Source organism: Triticum aestivum, chromosome 3D (assembly GCF_018294505.1).
Source record: "Triticum aestivum cultivar Chinese Spring chromosome 3D, IWGSC CS RefSeq v2.1, whole genome shotgun sequence".
NCBI classification, from domain to species: Eukaryota; Viridiplantae; Streptophyta; class Magnoliopsida; order Poales; family Poaceae; genus Triticum; species Triticum aestivum.
In genome coordinates this window covers 286,393,504-286,412,854 of record NC_057802.1, presented here as the reverse complement: position 1 = coordinate 286,412,854, position 19,351 = coordinate 286,393,504, and the positions used below count along the sequence as shown (strand labels likewise).

General features: G+C 49.2%; 3 protein-coding genes across 14 annotated transcripts; 2 read left to right on the top strand and 1 right to left on the bottom strand.

The window, feature by feature from the left end:
* The first annotated feature begins 207 nt into the window (after positions 1–207).
* On the top strand, positions 208–14,623 carry LOC123078462 (uncharacterized). 12 transcript variants are annotated; one of them, XM_044500980.1, is made up of 9 exons: positions 208–812; positions 1,276–1,358; positions 1,447–1,528; positions 3,706–3,806; positions 3,907–4,092; positions 10,236–10,290; positions 10,386–10,471; positions 10,869–10,953; positions 11,046–13,925. In XM_044500980.1, the coding sequence occupies exon 9, from the start codon at positions 11,811–11,813 to the stop codon at positions 13,917–13,919; it is 2,109 nt and encodes a 702-aa protein (XP_044356915.1). In that variant the 5' UTR covers positions 208–812; positions 1,276–1,358; positions 1,447–1,528; positions 3,706–3,806; positions 3,907–4,092; positions 10,236–10,290; positions 10,386–10,471; positions 10,869–10,953; positions 11,046–11,810; the 3' UTR covers positions 13,920–13,925. The 12 variants fall into 12 exon arrangements, 11 of the variants coding, with proteins under 11 accessions (XP_044356915.1, XP_044356914.1, XP_044356911.1 ...); XM_044500979.1 differs by having other exon boundaries at positions 1,276–1,316; positions 1,414–1,528; positions 3,706–4,092; XM_044500976.1 differs by having other exon boundaries at positions 3,706–4,092.
* Positions 5,786–8,402, bottom strand: LOC123078463 (formin-like protein 20). Its single transcript, XM_044500986.1, has one exon. The coding sequence runs from the start codon at positions 8,183–8,185 to the stop codon at positions 6,083–6,085; it is 2,103 nt and encodes a 700-aa protein (XP_044356921.1). The 5' UTR covers positions 8,186–8,402; the 3' UTR covers positions 5,786–6,082.
* Positions 14,624–15,856: 1,233 nt separating the features above from the next.
* LOC123074515 (uncharacterized) lies at positions 15,857–16,884 on the top strand. The gene is made up of 2 exons (XM_044497333.1): positions 15,857–16,397; positions 16,484–16,884. Exons 1-2 carry the CDS (start codon positions 15,879–15,881, stop codon positions 16,793–16,795), a joined length of 831 nt encoding a protein of 276 aa, XP_044353268.1. The 5' UTR covers positions 15,857–15,878; the 3' UTR covers positions 16,796–16,884.
* Positions 16,885–19,351: the final 2,467 nt, after the last annotated feature.

Below are 19,351 nucleotides of genomic sequence, written 5' to 3'. Positions count from 1 at the left end.
GCGGAGCACGTGCTCCTGGGAGCCCAAATGGATTTCCTATGTTTTCTATAGCTTCATACTCATCAGACATATACTGTATTATGCAATAAAGAATATCCAAAAATCTTAATAATTTGAATTAAAATTTAACTTTCAATGGGTTCTTTATATTATTCACAACCTAAAGCACTCCTTGACTGACTTGATAAAAAAATGACGCCCGTCGGACACACACACGCACACGTCGTGGCCACACACACCACTGACACACACTCTCATCTTGCTCCCGGACAAGCAGCGCCTCCGCCCTCCCCACTGCATCCCGCCGCCGGCACAGGGACCCTCCCTTGCTGCGTGCTGCTTCGGCAGGGACTGCCCCTCTGCCTCGCCAGTCCCCATCGCTGCTGAGATGGCCGCCCTTCTCTTGCCTCTCCACCTCCGTCGGCGGAGGCGCAGACTTCCTCTCCACCAGATCCTCGGTCGTGGACTCGACATGAGAGCTGGAGGGCTCCCCTACGCCTACCTCCTCCTCCCGCGGGACAAGACGCAGAATCGGAGCGAGCGCCGAGGAGCGCCGGCTAGGACGCCTTGCTCCGATGGGTTGGGCGTGTCGCGAGCCTCACCGTGGCCAAGTACCACATGCTCCAGAGTGGATGGTCGACGCCCTCCCCACCTGGCCACCTCACCCGTGACTGGTATTTCGTCATCCCGCCTCTGCTCGATTCGGCTCCGTCCGATGGCGCTGCTTGCGCCTTGATGACGCCGCCGTAGCCACAGCCCCACGCCTCGCACGATGGCCGCCAGAAGCCTATGCCTTGGCCGCTTTAGCTATTGTGCGTAAGCGTGATCTAATAATCAGAAATGTTTTAATGTAATCCATTACTCATGCAATTCTATAGTATGTGGAAACTGCTCTTTTACACTGGTACAATTGCAGTCTTAAGTTGGAACTTATTTGTAGTTTATTCAGTGACTACATAATATCTCTATATAATGCCATACCAATAAGGCATATTTGATTAGTCTTGCTTGGTCTGAACATTCTTAAATGTAATTCAGGATGCTCTAGCTAATCTTTTTTCTCATTTCTGACAAGATGCATTGTTGTTTATCTGAACAACAGTTTCGTGGCATGAAAAATAACATATATATAACAATGCATTCCATGGGGCTGCAGTACTGGAAAATTTCCTGATCGTTGAGGCAATCAACATGCATTTGCATAGCTTCTGTAACTCAAATGAATGCTATGTAAATAATATTTTTTTCGTCTAACTATTATCAAAATGCATGCAGGTTTAGCTCTGACAGAATCAAGTCAATCAACTATGGGACAGGTACAGTATGCAGTTGGGTTCTAGTGTTTAGCTACAGTGCAGGTACATCTTCCTTGCTTAGTCTAATTGTGATTGTCAAATGTTCCTTGATTGCTAGATTTTTGTGAAATCTTCTTGTGCATATGTGAAGGGAAGCAAGCTTGGATTCACTGGATGATGTATACACACCAAGTGCACCTTGCTTTCATAATAGCAAGCAACCTCATATTGAGGTACGTTCTCTTCGCTTGCAGCCTTTTTAAGAGTTTGGTTTTTCCAGTTAGTCTCTTCTGATGGTGATGCTTGATAAGTGGTGTTTATCAGCGTGTTGTCTCAGAAAATCGCTTTCTCCGGTGGTTGATAATTTTAGCTCTATATGCTTGTGTTGCAAACAGCAGAAGCAACTGGACAACCATTTGTTTCATAAACTCAAACCATTGAACTTAAAAACATCACCTTCCGCAGCTGGTGTGTATCGCAGTTGAGTGAAAGCAGATTGCCCAGTGGGCTTCTCCGCAGTGTGAAAATCTGTCAGAAAGAATTGATCATAGATATGATTATACTTGTGACTGCTACATCATAAAGAACAGAAAAAAATGGACAAACCAGGTGATATGGCCACGGGTGTCTTAGATGGAGTGCGCTTTCAATTTAGAAAGGAGATGTAGCTTTGTTATTATCCCTTGCCTCGTGTCTTCTTTTTAATATCTCATCCCTGTTTAGTGCATACCTCTCCTTTCCCTTTGTTTCTTTAATTCTTTTGGATCTGCTTTTTGACCTGTCTCCAAGAAAATCTTCAGGATCTATAAGGTCCAAGTAGGTAAGAGTTGGTGATATATTTATTTACCCTGGGTAAATAGCAAATCAAGTAAATAAGAAAGTCTTGTACATCTCATTTTGGAAATTTCAGAAATGATCAAGAGGTGAAGTCCACTTTGATTTTTACCTTGTGCAGACTTAGGTTTGTTGTAGGTCCTTGTAATCATGGTTTTCTTTAAAAAAAATCATACATCATCGAACCATGCTGAACTCACGTGTACAGAGTATGCTGTCATCATCTTACATAGCATCTTCTATAAATCGTACACAAAATTTCGGAATCTGAACTACACAACTTTGAAACAAACTGAAAAGTTATCAGCATCTGCACTAAACATTGGTAAGTTAGCTTTAGGAGAAACATACTCAAAGAATATCTGAGTTGGCCGTTATTCATCTTGACAGTAAGGCACGATAGTCATTAAATTCGTATTACGATTCTTCATGCCAACACTACAACCTACAACAGTAAATCATATATATAACTATGTCCGAAACTTGACATCATACAATGTGGAAGAAGGAATTAAATTGCCAAAAATATATACATACCTTACTCTTTAACTGCGTTTACTCGATTGCTGAGTCTGATGAATTGCTACATAAATAGCCCAAATGATTGCCTGGCCATATGTAATGTTGGTAAACATACAATGTAAGTACCAGAATTCGATCAGAATAAAACTTCGGCAAACCAACATTTAATTATTTAAATAAAAGTTCACCTTATTGAGTACAGAAGTGGCACTTGGATTAAGCATTTGAAAAACATTAATGCATGGTACCCAATACCAATTGGCAGGCCAACATATAAGAACAAATTTTGCTTAATTGTATTTCAGATATATAGAGAAGCATGTACTGATTTTTATTTGCACAAATGATTAGTCGTAGATTGTCATAGAGATTTTGTAGTCATTTCGTTCAAATGGCTTAAAACTAACATAAAAATGTGGCAATCCATTGGCACAAATAGACTTCATACAGTACTCTCAAGTCTACAATACAAAACCAATTGGCAAGCCAACATTCAGAGAAGCATCTACTGAACTTAGGTTGTAGAAATTCAGAGAAGCATGTTCTGGATTTAGCAAGTAGAAATTCAGAGAAGCATGAGTGGAGGAGCCGATTCTACCGTTTCGTGTATGTTGTCTACCTTTTCCTATTATCAGTTGGGATGTCACTTTTTCTGTCTTCCATGCTCAGGGTCTTTTGATATAGAACTTGTTGACTATCTCACTTCCATGCTACAAAAGATAGGCATCTCCTAAATTATGTTTGCTAATTCTTTCATTTAGCCAAGTTGGATGTCAGTCCTCCCAATTATGTGCTTATATAATAACAGAACATATTAGAGAATAGAGATATTTTCAGTGACATGCATTCTGTTTCATGCAAAGCACATAAACACTATATTATAGGCCATTGCATTTTGTTTACTCGGTATATTAAGAAATAGGAGTACAATTGTAGTCATGTTTTTTTATGTCACTCTTTGTACTTATGAATTTTGACCCAAATCTGCCACGAGGTGAACTTTGACTGATGTCCGTCATTTTGGTCAATATTTATTTTGTTGTCTCAAGCGCAGATTCTTCTAATTACGGTACTCCTAATAATTGAATATGTGGGGAGAGTCAGTGTTCCATGAAACCAGATTGCTTTCCTTGCTACAGAGTATGAGCCACCTAGGTTTGTTTCCCGTCAGCTAACTTCCTACACCAAGCCGGCAGCTTGATGTTGAGGTAAAGTCTTAAAGAAAATTCTGATCGAAGTTTGTACCTGATCAAAGTTTGCTGGCTTGGTGGCGAGGGCGTCAACATGGCGACGGCGGCAGCCCGCGCTCGCATCCGTTGGTCAGTAGAGGAGAGCAGCAGGCGGCCACGGCGCCCCGCGCTCACTTCCGTGGGCCAGCAGAGGTGAAGCGGACGGTGGCGCCGGAGACTCTCGCCTCTGATAATCCTGTGTACGCTTTGTGGTGCGTCTCTAAGGGAATTCATGTTTGCTCTTTTAATAGTAGTATAGATATAGATACTCCTCGCCGAGCTTTCTGCCATGTTAAGTAGTACTAGTATATAGACTGTAGACACATGAAATTTGTATCACCTCGCCGAGCTTTCTGGCCATTTTAAAACATGCGCATAAAGCTCCCTATACCACTCTCTTCAATTAGAGTAATAACCTCAACACTGAATTCATCCTCTCCGGCCCCGTGTCGCTCCCCCGCGGGCGACCCGAGTGCTCAAACCCTAGCTGCCGGCCCCTCGATCCCCCCTCTCCCTCCCCTCCCTGCCGCCGCCGCCGGCGGGCGCCGCCGGGCAAAGCCCGCGCGGTGACGGTGGCGGCGGGATCTGCTCGCGCTCGCCTGGAGTAGGGGCCGCGGGGGGCCTTCTTCTTCGTCTGGCGGCGGTGCTCGGAGGCCGGCGCGTCGTGGCCAGTGGGGGCGCGCAGGCAGGAGATGGAGCAGGGCTGCGCGGCGACCTGGTTGGTCGCGGCGCGCGTGCGGGCTGGGGTGGCGCGCCCCGACCCACCTCTTCGCGCAGGGTTGCTATGTCCGGCGGGCGGCGCGGAGGCTGGCGGCGTTCGGTCTTGGCACGAGCGACGTGGCGGAGCGCGTGCAAGGCGCGGGCGGCAGGCGTGGTCTTGCGCAGCGTTCTTCTCGCGGGCGGCGCTGGGGCTCGCGGTTGGGTTGGAGGCACAGCGGGGGCAAAGGCGAGGGCTTTCTTCGGATCCTGGCGAGGAGCACTTCTGGTTGGTGGCTGCAGGTCGAGCGCCAGCATCGGCGGTGGCGGCGGCGTTGGATCAGCCATGGGGGCGGCGGCGCCGAGATGGCCCTGCCAGGAAGGTGTCTTGGCGTGCAGCGGGCGTCCGGCCGCCTCCGTGTGAGGGATCGCGGCGATGCCCCGGTGGAGTTGGCGCCGGAGTGAGGTTGGAGGGGCGGGCTAGATCCAATCTGGCGGCAGTCTCTTGGTGTCGACGACGGCCGTTGGAGCGGATCTGGCTTTTGCTCTGCTTGGAGGTTGTGGTTGCTCCTCGATGCGATGTTGGTGGAGGTCTGGTTCACGCTCTCTCGGCAGTGCGGGTGGTGTGGGACCTCGGCTTTGCGGCTTTGACGAATTTGCTGCGGTGACGGCGATGCGAGGCTTCAGGAACGGTGCTGCCTACCTCGTCGGAGTGGAGATGCGCAACGTCACGGATGAAAATCCTATCCGGTTTTTGGCCGGCCGGCATCGATGGCACCCGCGGATGTCGTTCCCCTCTCTGGAGGCGATGTCGAGTGTGTCGCCATCTCCCTCGTGATTGGTGTTGGCAGTTGTCTCCGGGCGAAAGCCTTGGTCCTCTGGAGCGGCATGTTGGCGGCGTCTACGACGTCGTTTCTCTGTTGGGAGCATCATGCAAGGAGACTGAGCTTCTTGTTGGCGCTCCTCCGGTGTTCGTCGTGGCCCTGACCGCTCTCCTCCGGCGCTATATATGGTCGTCACGGATGAACCCAAAGGAAGCTGGAGTTGCTATTCTTCGAAGGTGTTCGGTATCGATCAAGACGCGGCGAGGTGTTTCGGTTTTGGGCAGGTTATCCGTGTTGTAGTTGTGATGTCGTGTGTGGCTGTCCTGAGGATAGCCGGATGTGTTGTTGTGCTACGCTCGTTGTTCGCAGCAAGTGGTAGGGGTCATATACTAATTTTCTCTCCTTCTATAAAGTTATGGTACGCAATTTGTGTACCCTCGAAAAAAAAATCATCCTCTCCACAAGCAATCAATAACCCAATCTCACTGTCAATTATCCTAAACTACCCAAAAATTTGAGAAGAAAAGTGAACCAAATCTCATGGAAAATACCTCAAATAACCCAATACCGAAAATAAATTCCCTTTTCATTTTGTTTGTTTTGAAAAAAAATTATTCGCTTTTCTCTCTGTTTTTTCCAAGCGTCAATGCAACACCTCGGAAGTCAGAAGTAGAATTCGAATTTAGAAGCCGACGGCAACAGCGGCTGCGGTAGCGGTTGCCGGCGTCTCCGGCAACGACATATCGTCATCGTCATCTTCGAAGAGGGACCCAATGATCATGAACTCCCCGTCCTCCTCCGCCATGGTCACGGTCGAGCCTTCTTGGATCTGCAGCTTCTCCCGGTACGAGTTGATCTTCTCCAGCTTCAGCCCGGCGCGGAAGCGTTCGATGAAGTTGTCCGCCTTGGTGTTCACGTCGGGGCTCGCGCAGTACGACGGTGCCGGTGACGCAGTGACCGACGGAACCTCCTCCTCCCCCTCCAGCATCGGCGGTGGAGGAGGCGGTGGCGGCATTGGGGGCGACGGCGGAGGAAGCGGGTAGGCGTAGTACACGACACCGCGCCTGGGATACAGTGGCGGCTGCTGCGGATACCCCTGCGCGCGTATCTGCTGTTGCGGGTGCGCGCTCGCGCGCGGCGGCCGTGTCCTCACTGGAGCTGGCGCTGGCTGCGGAGGAGCGGGGCGAGACGGAGGCTGTGGCGGTTTCCTTGATCGGCGCGTTGGTGGGGGCGGAGGTGGCGGTTGCGGTGGCGCGAGGGAGTTCATGCGGCGGCTCTTGCTGCCTCCTTTCTTGAAGAGGTTGGAGAAGATGGATGACGGCGGCGGCGGGGGAGGGGGTGGCGGCGGTGGCGGGCGTGGAGGATTGGCACGGCCGGTAGCTTCGGGGCTCGCCGATGCTTCGGACGAAGGCGACGAGTAGTGGTCATCGGAGAGATGGTGGTGGTGGTGGTGGTGGTGCCTCTCCCTCTTCATGATAATGCTCTTGCGCTTCTTCTGGTAGAAGAGAGCAATGGCGGAGGCCAGTTCCTTTGCGCCGCCCACGCTGCCGCTCCTCTTCTTCTTGCTCCTCGACATTGCCGCCGGTGGCGGAGGAGGTGGTGGCGGCGGAGTCCCTGGGGGAAACATGGCTGGCGATGGCGACTGCGGGTGATTGATCTCTTCCACTGTAATCTCCTTCTCCACTTCTTCCATTGTCGGCAGGTTCTCGAGGCTGCGGCGGCGACGGCGAGGCTGCTGCGGCGGGGCAGGTGGTGGTTCTGCGGACGCCATCTCCAATAGCGTAGCGCCCAGCTCCTCCGGGCTCCACGTCCTGCTCCTCGCCGGCGTAGCGCGAGTCTCCGTGGGACGCGTCCTCTTCTCCTCCACCTCAACCATCTCGGGGAGCCTCTCGAGGCTGCGTCGGCGACGGCGAGGCTGCGGCGGTGGGGCAGGTGCCGGTGGTGCGGACGCCATCCCCAGCAGCGTAGCGTCCAGCTCCTCCGGGCTCCAGGTCCTGCTCCTCGCCGGCGTAGCGAGAGTCTCCGTCTCCGCCGGATGCGTCCTCTCCTCCTCCACCTCATCCATCTTGGGGAGCCTCTCGACACTCCGCCTCCGCCTCCTCGCATCCTGAGGCAGCGGTCTGGTGCGCACCTCGTAGGTGTCCACCGGGATCGTCTTCACATCCGACGACGTCCTCCTGAGCGACCGATCGGCGTCCCGGGCCCTGTCGGGCCGCTCGTCTCGCCGTGTCCGGTACAGCTCGGCGTCGTCGTACGAGCGCCAGGCCAACTCCGGTGACGCGAGGCCCCAGACGCCGTCGCTGTCCAGCCGCAGCTCCGGGTAGGAGCTGCTGCTCTTCATCCGCCGGATCCCCGTCTGGGCGTTGTGGTTGGTGTAGGAGTTGTTGAAGCTCGCCCAGACGTCCTCCGTGCTCGGCTCCGGCGTCGCCGCCGCCGCAGGGGACACCCGCAGATGGCTCTTGGGCGCCGGCGCCGCGGGGCCGGGGGGCTCCCCATCGCCGTCGCCCCCACCGCGGCCGAGCAGGCCGCAGAGGATGGCGAAGAGCACGAGGCAGAGGTTGACAACGTCCCAGCCGCTCTTGAGCGTAATCCCTCCGCGCTGGAATCCGCCGCCGCCTCGGCGCACCGCGGAGGGGAGGAAGAGCAGCAGGAGCAGGGAGAAGAGGAGCACGAGGAGCCAGACCTTGGCGCCGCCGGCGGTGCCATTGTCGTCGGCGTCGGCGGTGGAGTAGGAGGAGGAGGTGCTAGGACCCGTGCCGTCAGCGCTGGAACCGGTCCTCTCCATGGCGCCCGTGTTGATTCCTCGCGTCGTCGCACGGTTGAGATGCGAAAGCCAAAAGCGCAGAAAGGCCAAAGCGGCAGCAGGCAGCAGCAGCAAAATGGTTCGTGTGTGGAGCTTTTTGGATCTCTCTCTCTTTCGCTAATCTGCTGGCCTCCTCTCTGTCTGCGTCTGCTTTCTTGTTGGCTGGTTATATACGTGAGGTGAGGTGAGGTGAGGTGAGGGGAGTGATACACGCTTAAGTTGTTTGTCCGGTTATATTATGCGGCACGGAATCGAAATGATTTTGGTTGAAGAAAACGGGGAATGAATGAATGATTGTTGGGCTTCTGAGTCTATACTAGTGTAATGCGTTGGGCTAGTGAACGTTAATCTTTTCTTAATCCATCCAGCACAGCACTACTGGTAGCCAGTAGGAGTACTAGTAGGAATTACGCGCTTAAAATTCGGTGTGTCCAGGAACCTTCCTTCGGTTCCAAGTACACCAGGACTAGTGTAGTAGTTGCATCCCAGTGTTTGATTAATTAGTCTGTGCCAAACTGACTGGTGGAATGTACTACAACTAGAAAATCGATGGATCTCACCAGTAGACAGCAGTACAATGCACGGTCTATGCCGTCGGAGTATATTGTCTGCTCTGCTCTTTCGTTTTACGAAATGGACTTTAAAAAAAATTATACAAAAGAGAAAAGAAAAAAGAAATTGATTTGTTTCCCCGCTGTGGCGTGCTGGTTGTTGTGAGCTGAAGCCTGAAGCAAGCAATGTATGTGTGCGCTAGCTGTTGCAACAATCCAAGCTTTTAAGTTGTAACGTCCCGGCGCGTCGCGTGTCGGGTTTTCTTCCGGAAATGCTCCCATTCAGCAACTGATGCCAGCCCAGCCAGGGTTTTCTTCTCTTCTCACCCTCAAAGTTAAGTTGAGGCCAACAGAAAAAACCCAAGGAAATTTAGCCTTCCAATCCACAACTAAGCAACACGTTCTCCTTGCGGCTAGCTGGCGGGAATTCGGTACGGTATCACGGAGGAAACAAAACATCCACCCCAGTATAGTAGTCCCACAATTCCGCCTATTTCGGTGGATTACTTGGCCTGAAAGTGGCTATCGTTGGCTCAGCGCAGCAACCGCGGCTTGTTTTGGGAAGTGATCATGATCGATCGGCAAGCAACGATCTAGCTAGCTAGCTGTGGCTTACAGCGGAGCAAGTAGAAGGAAATGGTGGCCCCTCTTCCTCTTGGCTCATGATTCACGCAACGACCGGACCATACAAATCCATGTTGGGATCATCTCATCTCATGGAAGTAGCAGTAGAGCACTTAGGCCAACTCCATCGCGCGGATTTTTTGTCCAAAAGGACCCCCTGCCAAGATGAATTGACAAAAAGGACTACCTGTGAATCAATTTGATAAAAAAGACCCCCTCAGCAGTGGCGGCAGCCGCGGCGGGCGACACGTGGCACCTGCCGCCACGCCAGGAGGCGGCGGGCCCTGCCGCCACCGCAGGAGGCGGCCACCCAGCCGAACGGGAATCCCAACTACTCACCGCGCCGTGACGGAACGGGGCGGGCCAGGTGGGCCCTGCCGCCACGGGCGGAGGCGGCCTCTCCTGGGCGTGGTCGCTGGCTGGCCGACAACTGCTGCTGCACGCGGGCCGAGGCGCGGGCCCTGCCGCCACTGCTGCTGGCGGCATCTTTCCTGCACGCGCGACAGCTGACGGCGCTAATTCCGACACAGACAGCCCTCATTCCCACGCGCGGGAATCTGTGAACTTTGACCCTTAGTGCCGACACTCAGCGGTGCTCTGCACTGGTTGCTTTGGCGATGCTGCTGCCCAGGAATCACTCCGGTTTTTCCTTCTTTTGCCTCAGCGGATATGACGGCACTGCGGGAATCACTCACACGCCGTGGGAACCTGTTGTGCTGACACTACAGGGATGCTCTTCCTTTTATATAGTATGCGTATGCTCCGTGCGCAAGCACACTCTGGCCTACTCTTCTACTCTCTGCATGCAAGAACAGAGAGAAAGCAAAACTGACTAGGCACTTTCACTCGTGATTTAGGGCGATTTAGAGTTGGATTTTGAATATGCTGAAGTTGAAGAAAAGATAGGCGAAGGTAAGATCTATCCATTTTTGTTGGTTTCGTTCGCATGCATGAAGTTTGTACTCTTTTTTGTTTAGTTCATAACTATGTGTTCTCTGTTGTGTTAGGTATTATTTTATTATTTTTTGGAGTCATTTAGAGCTTCAGGAGTAGGATTTGTGTAGCGAAGTGAACTACGAAGTTTAAGATCAAGGTATGAGCTTTGCAATACATTGATTTATTTGTGCATGCAGGGTGGTAATTAGTTCGTCTTTAGCTCGTTATTAGCTATGCGATGGTAGTGCTTAGTGGTTAGAAATAATTTCAGACGACAGATGTAGCATTTATACTAGTTTTTTAGAAGAGTAGGTTGAAGATGTTGTATCAATGTTAGGTGCGTCCATTATATTGACATGCGGGAAATCTTAATACGGTAATTAAGAAAAAATTGTACTGTAATTGTTCATTGCATGTGGTACGTTATTTCATGTGGTATGTTTATTAATAAGTCTATAGTTAGGAAACCGTAGGTCTACTTTGTTATGTCGCAATAATCTAAATTTTATATGTTAAGATTAGGTGCTAATGTACTTAATGATGTATGTAATTAGGTAAAATAATTCATCTTAGTAGCAAACAAGGAGGAGATGACGTGATTGAAGAAATTGTGTATCCATCTTGGCTGTCCCTTTTCAGGTGATGACCACATACATGCAAGTGCTATTTTCATACTCTTGATAGCAGGAAGAAAAATCCGTGTGTAATATTGATTTTCATGTGATAAATAGGTTGACTCCGTTCATATAGCACTGGTGACGGATATTTATTGGAACTATTTTGACGCTTAATTGCATTCGCAAGCACATCCATATTGGAGCTAAGGAATAAAATGATGCCGTAATTTTGATAATATTTTTTGTATTGATGTACAATTGTGAATAATGTGCATGCCGCTGCAAATATTATTATTTGTAAATAAATGATTGTTATCGTATGATATGAAAAAATTATATAAAGCCGGAAGAAATTAAATGTTTTACTCATATGATATTAAAATGTTATTATCGTACTATTATGTTTAGTGGTTGTTTGGATAGCGAGTAATTACCATCGGTTTTGTCATAACCCGTTGTAAGAAAATTAGTTTTTACTAATAGTCGTTTTTCCAAAAGCTCAGTTTTTGCATGTTACGAGAATCAGTTTAGGATATTTTTGGGGTAGTTAGAGAAAAGCAAACAGTTTTAGTTTGTGACGCTCGTAGATGAGTTAGAGAAAAAAAGATCTCTAAATACCCATTAACCAAACAACCCCGGAAAGTCTAAGCAAATGATTCTAAAAACAAAACGCATATTTGTAACGAAAATACGATTATTATTTTAGTCGTCTGATATGTAAATGTTGTCAGCGTACTACTATTAAATGTTCAGTTACTAATTGTTTGAAATGTAAACATGTTCAGTTACCAGTTGTAGTTAGAGACATGGTGAACGTGGGTTACGCAGCTGTCAGAAGGTGCATCCGAGCGGTGTTTGGCCCAGGGATGCAGGGAAAAAATGACAATGGAGGCCTTCGTCGCTGACGGAGCAAATGATGGGACAGCTGCCCGTTGGGGTTTGCGGCCTGTCACAGGTGATCAGTCGTGGGGGTCGTACATGAGGTTTGCAAGCAATCCCAATAACCCAGTGTTTGGTCAGCGGATGGTGTATGTGGAGTTCATTTCAGTCACTGATGTTGTCGGATGCAGTAGCAGGGGCGGTGAGGTCGAGTTGGCTATCACATCAGCCCCTAGCATCGGCCCATCGGAACCGACGGGCGACCAACATGTGTATGACACAGGATATTGGTCTGCGGCTGTTGACATGAGTGAACACGTGGAGGGATTGCCGGAGGCGCTCGATGATGACGATCACTCTTCCGCGTCTTCTGAGTCAAGCGAAGAAGAAGATGTTCCTCCCCAGAGGGCGGTCGCGGTGTCACTGCAACCTGGGTTTTTACAGGATATGAGCATCACAAATGAATTTCACTCTGTTTCTGGCCTAGAAGCGGGGAGCCTGGAGGTTGGGCAGGTTTTCCCAGACAAGAAGTCTGCTTACCAAGCAATTAATAGGTATGCAATCGCCCTCCACCGCCAGCAAAAAGTGAAGCAGTTTGATAAAAAAGAATTGAAGGTCATATGCATCCACACCGCGAAAAGTTGCCGCGGAAGAGTTCTCGCTAGACTGAAGCCTGGGGTATGTCAGTCATGGCATATCACAAAAATAGTGCAGCATAGCTGTGAGCAAACTGGGACTCTTTCAAATCACTGCAATGTGACGGCAAGATATGTGGCACAGGTGATGGAAACGATTGTGCAGGGAAGTCTCAACATTAGTGTTAGGGCTTTGCAAAAAGATGCAGAAGATCAGATTGGCTTCCCTGTCAGCTACAACAAGGCTAGGCGTGCGAAGGAAAATATATTCAAGAACGTGTATGGAACCTATGAGGAGGCCTATTCTTATGCCCCCAGAATGCTTCATCAGATAGCAAGTGCTAATAGGGGGACTCAAGTTTGGCGGAGAGAACGTCAGAACCCAAAGAACCCAGGTGAGCTAATCCTGGACCGCTTATTCTGGGCATTCACCCAGACTATACAAGCCTTCAGGCACTGTCGCCCGGTATTATCAGTTGATGGTACCTTTCTCACTGGAAAGTACAAGGGCACACTATTGGTGGCGATTGCAGCAGATGCAAATAATCAGCTTCTTCCTATTGCATACGCACTGGTCGAGAGCGAGAACAAAGATAGCTGGTTGTGGTTCCTGAGCTGCGTGAAGATGGGTGTCGTGAAAGAGCGTTTAGGTGTTTGCATCATCTCTGATCGCAACACAGGATTATTAAGTGCTCTCGACATAATTAAGGAGTCGTCAGAAGAGTGGGGGTGGCCGGATCTAGAGGGAAGGTGGTGCATGCGGCATTTGGTAGCAAACTTTTACTCCAAATTCAAGAATAAGGATTGGTTCAAGTTATTCAAGAGGATGTGCATGCAGAAAACTGAAGCCAAAATGAATGCTATCTGGGCAGGTATCAATGGTGAGATCGAGCGCGCGGCCTTGGCGCAGAGAGAAGACCGGAGGGGTCGAAGGACGGCCATAAATTTGAGCCAGTGGATCGACGAGAATTGCCCTGATTTGTACAAGTGGGCGCAGGCTCACGACACCGGGGCTCGGTATGTCAATGTGCGAGCCAAGTACGTTAAGGGTCACCACAGAGGATCAAAAAAGCAAGCTGTCACCCTCGGCCCAACGTCCTGTGAGTGCACGTGTAACAAGCCCAAGCTTGAGGGCTACCCTTGTAGTCATGTGCTCCGGGTGGCTGCAGATCAAAAAATCAGTGTTGAGCCATACATATCACCGTACTTCAACATGTACAATCTGTACAACACTTGGAACGGTGAATTCTGGGCTTGGGGCATTGATATGAACTACAAAATGATGTGGCCAGATGGGCCGAAATGGGTTCCGAACGCCGACTTGATGAGAACCGCCAAGGGACGATGTCAGTCTAGGCGTCATCGCAATGACATGGACCATAGCCAGATGGGAGAACCAAGGCGATGCCGCGTTTGTAGGTGTCCTGGACATTCACGTAGGAAATGCCCGTATCGAGCGAACAACACCGCATGATGTTGATTTATCTGTACTCGCTATGTCTACTTATATTTGTATTAATTTAAATTGAATATGTTTGTATTATTGAATCTCTTTGTGTTATTGTATTTATATTTATTTTAAATTGACTCTCTTTGTATTATTGTGTTATTGTATTTATATTTATTTTAAATTGAATCTCTTTGTATTATTGAATCTCTTTGTGTTTTTTTGTATATTTGTGTGCAGGTTATGGCTGAAGTGTCGCGGCTTTTGGAGGGGCCCCATGACGCCGGCCACCGTTGCCACCTATTTTTGAACCCAAATAAAGAACATGATTATCGGAGTTTCAGACTTCGAACCGTAAAGAAAACCTGGCCAATACACAATTATTTCATCCCTCACCTTGACGCTTATGGACTACATGCTTTTGCTAGGCTCACATCAAGCGAAGACCCATCCCAGTTACGTTCGGACCCATCCCTTTTGACATCCCTCGTTGACCGGTGGAGACCTGAAACCCACACCTTTCACTTTCATTTTGGGGAGCTTGCACCTACACTGAAAGATGTTTCTATGATCCTTGCTCTACCAATTAGAGGTGAGCCGTTAGTCTCTCGACGAGTGTCTAAAACTTGGGGCACAAAATATATCAGACTGTCTTGGGATGACAATGCTAGAATCACAACGTACTGGTGGCCCTCGTGGCATCCCACACCCCCGGCTTCATGATAACTTTCTTATTTTTTCTAGCTTCGCTGATTCTGAGACGAGGAAAAGACATCTGTTTGCATATTTGTTGTGGCTTCTCGGGGTTATGTTTCCAAATTCACACGGGGACGTACTTCTCCCTGGTCTCATCTACATTGTGGAGAAGATGGTAGATGAACCTTTACCCGAGCAGCCAAAATACAGCTTCGGTTCTGCCATTCTATCTCATACATATAGAGGCTTTTGTGGTGCCACACAAAAGACTTCCTTCGCAAAAAAAGCTCCGTTACTTTGTGTCCTCTACAAGTTTCTACAGTTGTGGTCCTGGGAATACCTCCCTGTAGGATGACCTCGTATAATAAATCCCATACACCCATACGACTATAGCGAGGGCAGCTGTGTAACTATGGCCAGCAGGTGGACAAAGGCACGGAAACATTGGTTTCCAAGTATTGTGAAAAATTGTTACCCTATATACCACCAGCAGTTTGAGGCACTTGATGAGTCTGTAGTCACATGGAACCCATGGACTCAGGAGCATGTACAGATGGTCTTTGATATACGACCCATCACAGCAGGCATGTTGACCGATAGTGCATTCTGGCTGACTCGCTGCTACTTATTGTTCCTGTGGTGAGTTGAGCCTTACAACCCAGAGCGTGTCATGAGACAGTTCGGTCTGTATCAGGAGATTCCACCACCTTTTCCAAGATGTACGGACGAGGAAACCCATAAGTAAGATGTGACCTCCCTAAATAGTTAGTGTCCTTTTTAATTTACTAAACTCACACTTTGTTACATAATTTGCAGGCTAACCAATATGGGCCACGGTTGGAGTCTTTACGATTGGAGGGAACGCAACATTCAATGGGTACAGAAGTGGGAAAATGAAGCGCTAGCAGATATAGTGTATCAACTTAGGTACATTTTATTTACATTATTTTATTACAATGACCATACGATGCGTGAAGATGCTTTGCTTTCATCACAACGGTTGATGTTATTATATAATTTTGCAGACCGTACGATGGAAGTACAGCTCAAGCGTACAAGCAGTGGTACTGCATCAGCACGCGTACAAGCCTGGCCGGTCAACCAGCTACGATACCAACAAATCTCACGCACGAGGAGCAGATGCAGAGACCTGTTGAGCTGCATGCAGCTTACTATCATGACCGGATGGTAATCACTAGTAATTTTTTCAGGTCCATCATTTCATAATCATTTCAACCAAATAACAACCAAATATTTTTCCAGCTTCAAACTGCCAAGGACATAGGGCAGATGGCGACGGAAAGCATGCCGCCCAGGGGACAAGCTATCAAGTCATTCAATAAACGTTTTAAAGAATACGTGCTAACAAAGTTGAGATGTGGTAGAGGCGACGACGTTGTCACTGGAGCGTACAACATGCCAGTACCGAGGTCAGCCAGACCGAGTGCGGCGCCGTCGTCCAGACCGAGCGAGGCGCGTACAAGCCATGGGCAGTGGGGGGAGGGTCCGGGTACAACAACGACATTGCCACGACATGACTCATCTCTGCCACTACATCGCTCTTCTTCAGTGCTGCTTCGTCAGGGGCAGACATCACAGGGCCATGGCATGGGCTTGGATTCGATGCCTGAGCTGTATCTTTCCCCAAACCCATATGCATACACAGGATATGGCGCATACACTCAAGGTGAGGGATCTCAGCCGTATCTCTCCACGCGAGGGATCTCCATGCCCGAGGAGACTCGTGTCCCAGATTTAAACCAGTACCAGGTAGAATGTCCAGACAGTACACGCGAGGGATCTGATCAGGTAGTCATGTTTACATTTTAATGCATTTACAGTGATATTACATATTATCCTCTAACAGTTTTTGTTTACAATGTTTCTATGTGCAGGGCATACCTGATGTAAATTGGGACGATGAGTACACCCAACCTGGCGACAATGTTAACACAGTAGATACAGATTTCTTCAGAGAGGATGTTATTGGCCCATCTTTTATCCCTGAGGAGTCACAACAACCATACGCCTACAATTACGCATCAGGTTTGCAACAAGGATTACAGACTCCACCACCTATGCAGGAGTCGCAGACACAGGAAGACCAACTGGAGTACGGTCGCGGTCTTCGTGTAACTCGACCACCTAATCGCTTGGAGCTTTCCAGTCCGAAGGGAAGGCCAGCTGGCCGTCGTCGACTACAATGATTCAACTATCCACGTGCGCGACCCATTGTATCTACATATGTCAGTATCGGACTTTTCGATTTGAACATCTATGTATGCTGAAATAAAAATGCACCAGTCAGGAACAATTTTTCCTGCCTATATCTCCCGCCATACTATCCCGCTCCACTCTTCGGCTTATGTTTTCGCGCAACCCTTTCCCCTCAATATTTTCCCGCCAACGCTTTCCCTCCATATGTTCCCGCCACCCGTTTCCTGCCAACCCCTTCCCGCCATATCTTCCTGCCACCCGTTTCCCGCCAACCCCTTCCCGCCATATTTTCCCGCCAACCCTTTCCCGCCATACTGAAGTCGTTCTTTCCCGCCATTTTCTCCTCTCTACCTATAAAACCCCCTTCAGACGGAGGTGGATAAGCATTCGAGTGTAGTGTAGTCGAGATGTCCCATTATCCTTTCGATCATAGTTTTCACCCTGGGATGAGCAGGACTCTTCTGAGGCTAGCTACCGATTTCAGGATGGACAATAGGATAGTTCCATGGGACAAACTCACCGGTAGTGACACCATTATGAATCAGTTGGCTCACCAATTACGTAGGTCTGGGTGGCCTGAAAGGACCTATGAGGAGGTACGTAAAAAACTTCTTAGATTGCATGCAAGGTGGAAGAAGGTAGTGGAGCCGGAGAGTGAAACTTTCAGAAGGACTGCATAAAAGCATCCATTTTTATGGACTGAGGAGAGCGAGGACGAAGATGATATCTTCATGCCGCCGCTTCCGGGTTCTGCATCGTCAAAGGGCAAGAGTTCTGCATCGTCTAAGGGCAAGAGTACTGCATCCTCGAAGAGCAAGAGTTCTGCATCGTCCGAGGGTAAGAGTTCTGCATCGTCGAAGGGCAAGAGTTCTGCATCGACGGAGGATGACAATGATGCCTTCATGTAGTTTTTAAGCTATATTCCAGTTCTACCGTTTAATTCAGATGTACTTGCATTATTAGTTTGTACTCTCTTATTGTAGGGCATTATGTTCTATCTTAATTTCATTTTGTAGTTCTTGCATGATGTTCGATATTAGTGGAGGGAAAGAAAATGCCACTACTTTATTCTAAAACTATATATTTTTTCCATTACGACACGGTACAACTGAAAATAAGATACATCGTAGAATTGAAATAAAGCTACATTTAACTACTGAAATAAAGCTACATTAAACTACAGAAATAAAGATACAAATGATTGCGAAATTTAAAATACTACCACAAGAATCTACTGAGTCCAGCGTGGATATTTTCCTTTTCCATCGCCAGCTTCTTCCGCTGCCTTGGCCTCACGAGCCCTTTCTTTCTTTCTCTGCCTCTCCGCCTCACGAGCCTCCTTTCACTGTCGTTCCTGCTCCTCCATGCAACGAGCCTCTTCCCTGTTTTCTTTCCTAAATCCTGAAAAAACGGTGTTGCTCCGCATAGTATTCTTTTAACTCTCTCTCTTGCTCTGCTTTCTCCTCAGCTTCCGCCTTCTCGCGTCGCTCTTCCGCATAGAAACTATTCCACGCACGGCGACTTCTTTCACGAATCTCAGTCACTGCCCAAGCCGGCATCTCCGTGTCAATCCAACGATAGTACATGCACAGAGGCGGAGGGGACTACAACAAGAAACAAGAATGTTATTAAAGAATCAATCAAAATACCAACAATATCTATTCGTGATGGTTAAAGCATAACGGAGGCTTGTCGTACTCTGAAATAGCTACGGTTGGATCTTCCTCATAATTGGCGCACATGAAAAACTTCATGCCCAACCAATCTGAAAAATCCGTCACCTCCTTCACCTTGCAAAGATCGCCACACCAACACCGCAGGACTGCCATCCCCGGAGGCAAACTTGCATTCTTCATTTTCCTCGGCCTAATGCTTTGATCCGAGCAAGGCAAACTCATACCGGCTAGAAAAATGTGTTACACACTTTGCGCAGTGGCGATTTCAAGGATGGCTGGACGAAGATGACGAGAGCCTCGGTGTCTCCTTTTATAGGCTCAGACGACAAATGATGGCCAGAAAATAAACGCGAACATACGAAATTTTACGATCCCTGTAGTGTCGGCACAACAGGTTCCCGCAGCCTAGGATTCCTTCCGCAGTGCCGTCGCACCCACTCAAGCAGAACAAGCAAAAGCAGGAGCGATTCCCGGACAGAAGAAAAGCAGGAGTGATTCCCGGACAGAAGAAAAGCAGGAGTGATTCCCGGGAAAAGCAGCAGCACATCAGCGTCCATTTCCCGCCGTTGGAATTAGCGTCGTCAGGTCGCTGTCATGGGAATCAACGCCATCAGTGGTCAGGGGCTGTCGGCCAGCCAGCGCGCCAGGAGAGGCCGCCTCCGGCAGTGGCGGCGAGGCCCACCGGCGGGGCCCGCAGCCTGCATGGCCTGTCGGCCAGCCAGCAACCACGCCCAGGAGAGGCCGCCTCTGCCCGTGGCGGCAGGGCCCACCTGGCCCGCTCCGTTCCGTCGCGGCGCGGTGAGTAGTTGGGATTCCCGTTCGACTGGGTGGCCGCCTCCTGCGGTGGCGGCAGGGCCCGCCGCCTCCTGG

Coding starts and splice junctions, on each gene's coding strand:
- LOC123078462 (XM_044500981.1), top strand. CDS start 11,811: ATGACAATGGAGGCCTTCGTCGCTGACGGAGCAAATGATGGGACAGCT.
- LOC123078463 (XM_044500986.1), bottom strand. CDS start 8,185: ATGGAGAGGACCGGTTCCAGCGCTGACGGCACGGGTCCTAGCACCTCC.
- LOC123074515 (XM_044497333.1), top strand. CDS start 15,879: ATGGCGACGGAAAGCATGCCGCCCAGGGGACAAGCTATCAAGTCATTC. Junction 16,398..16,483: donor CACGCGAGGGATCTGATCAG/GTAGTCATGTTT, acceptor TTCTATGTGCAG/GGCATACCTGATGTAAATTG.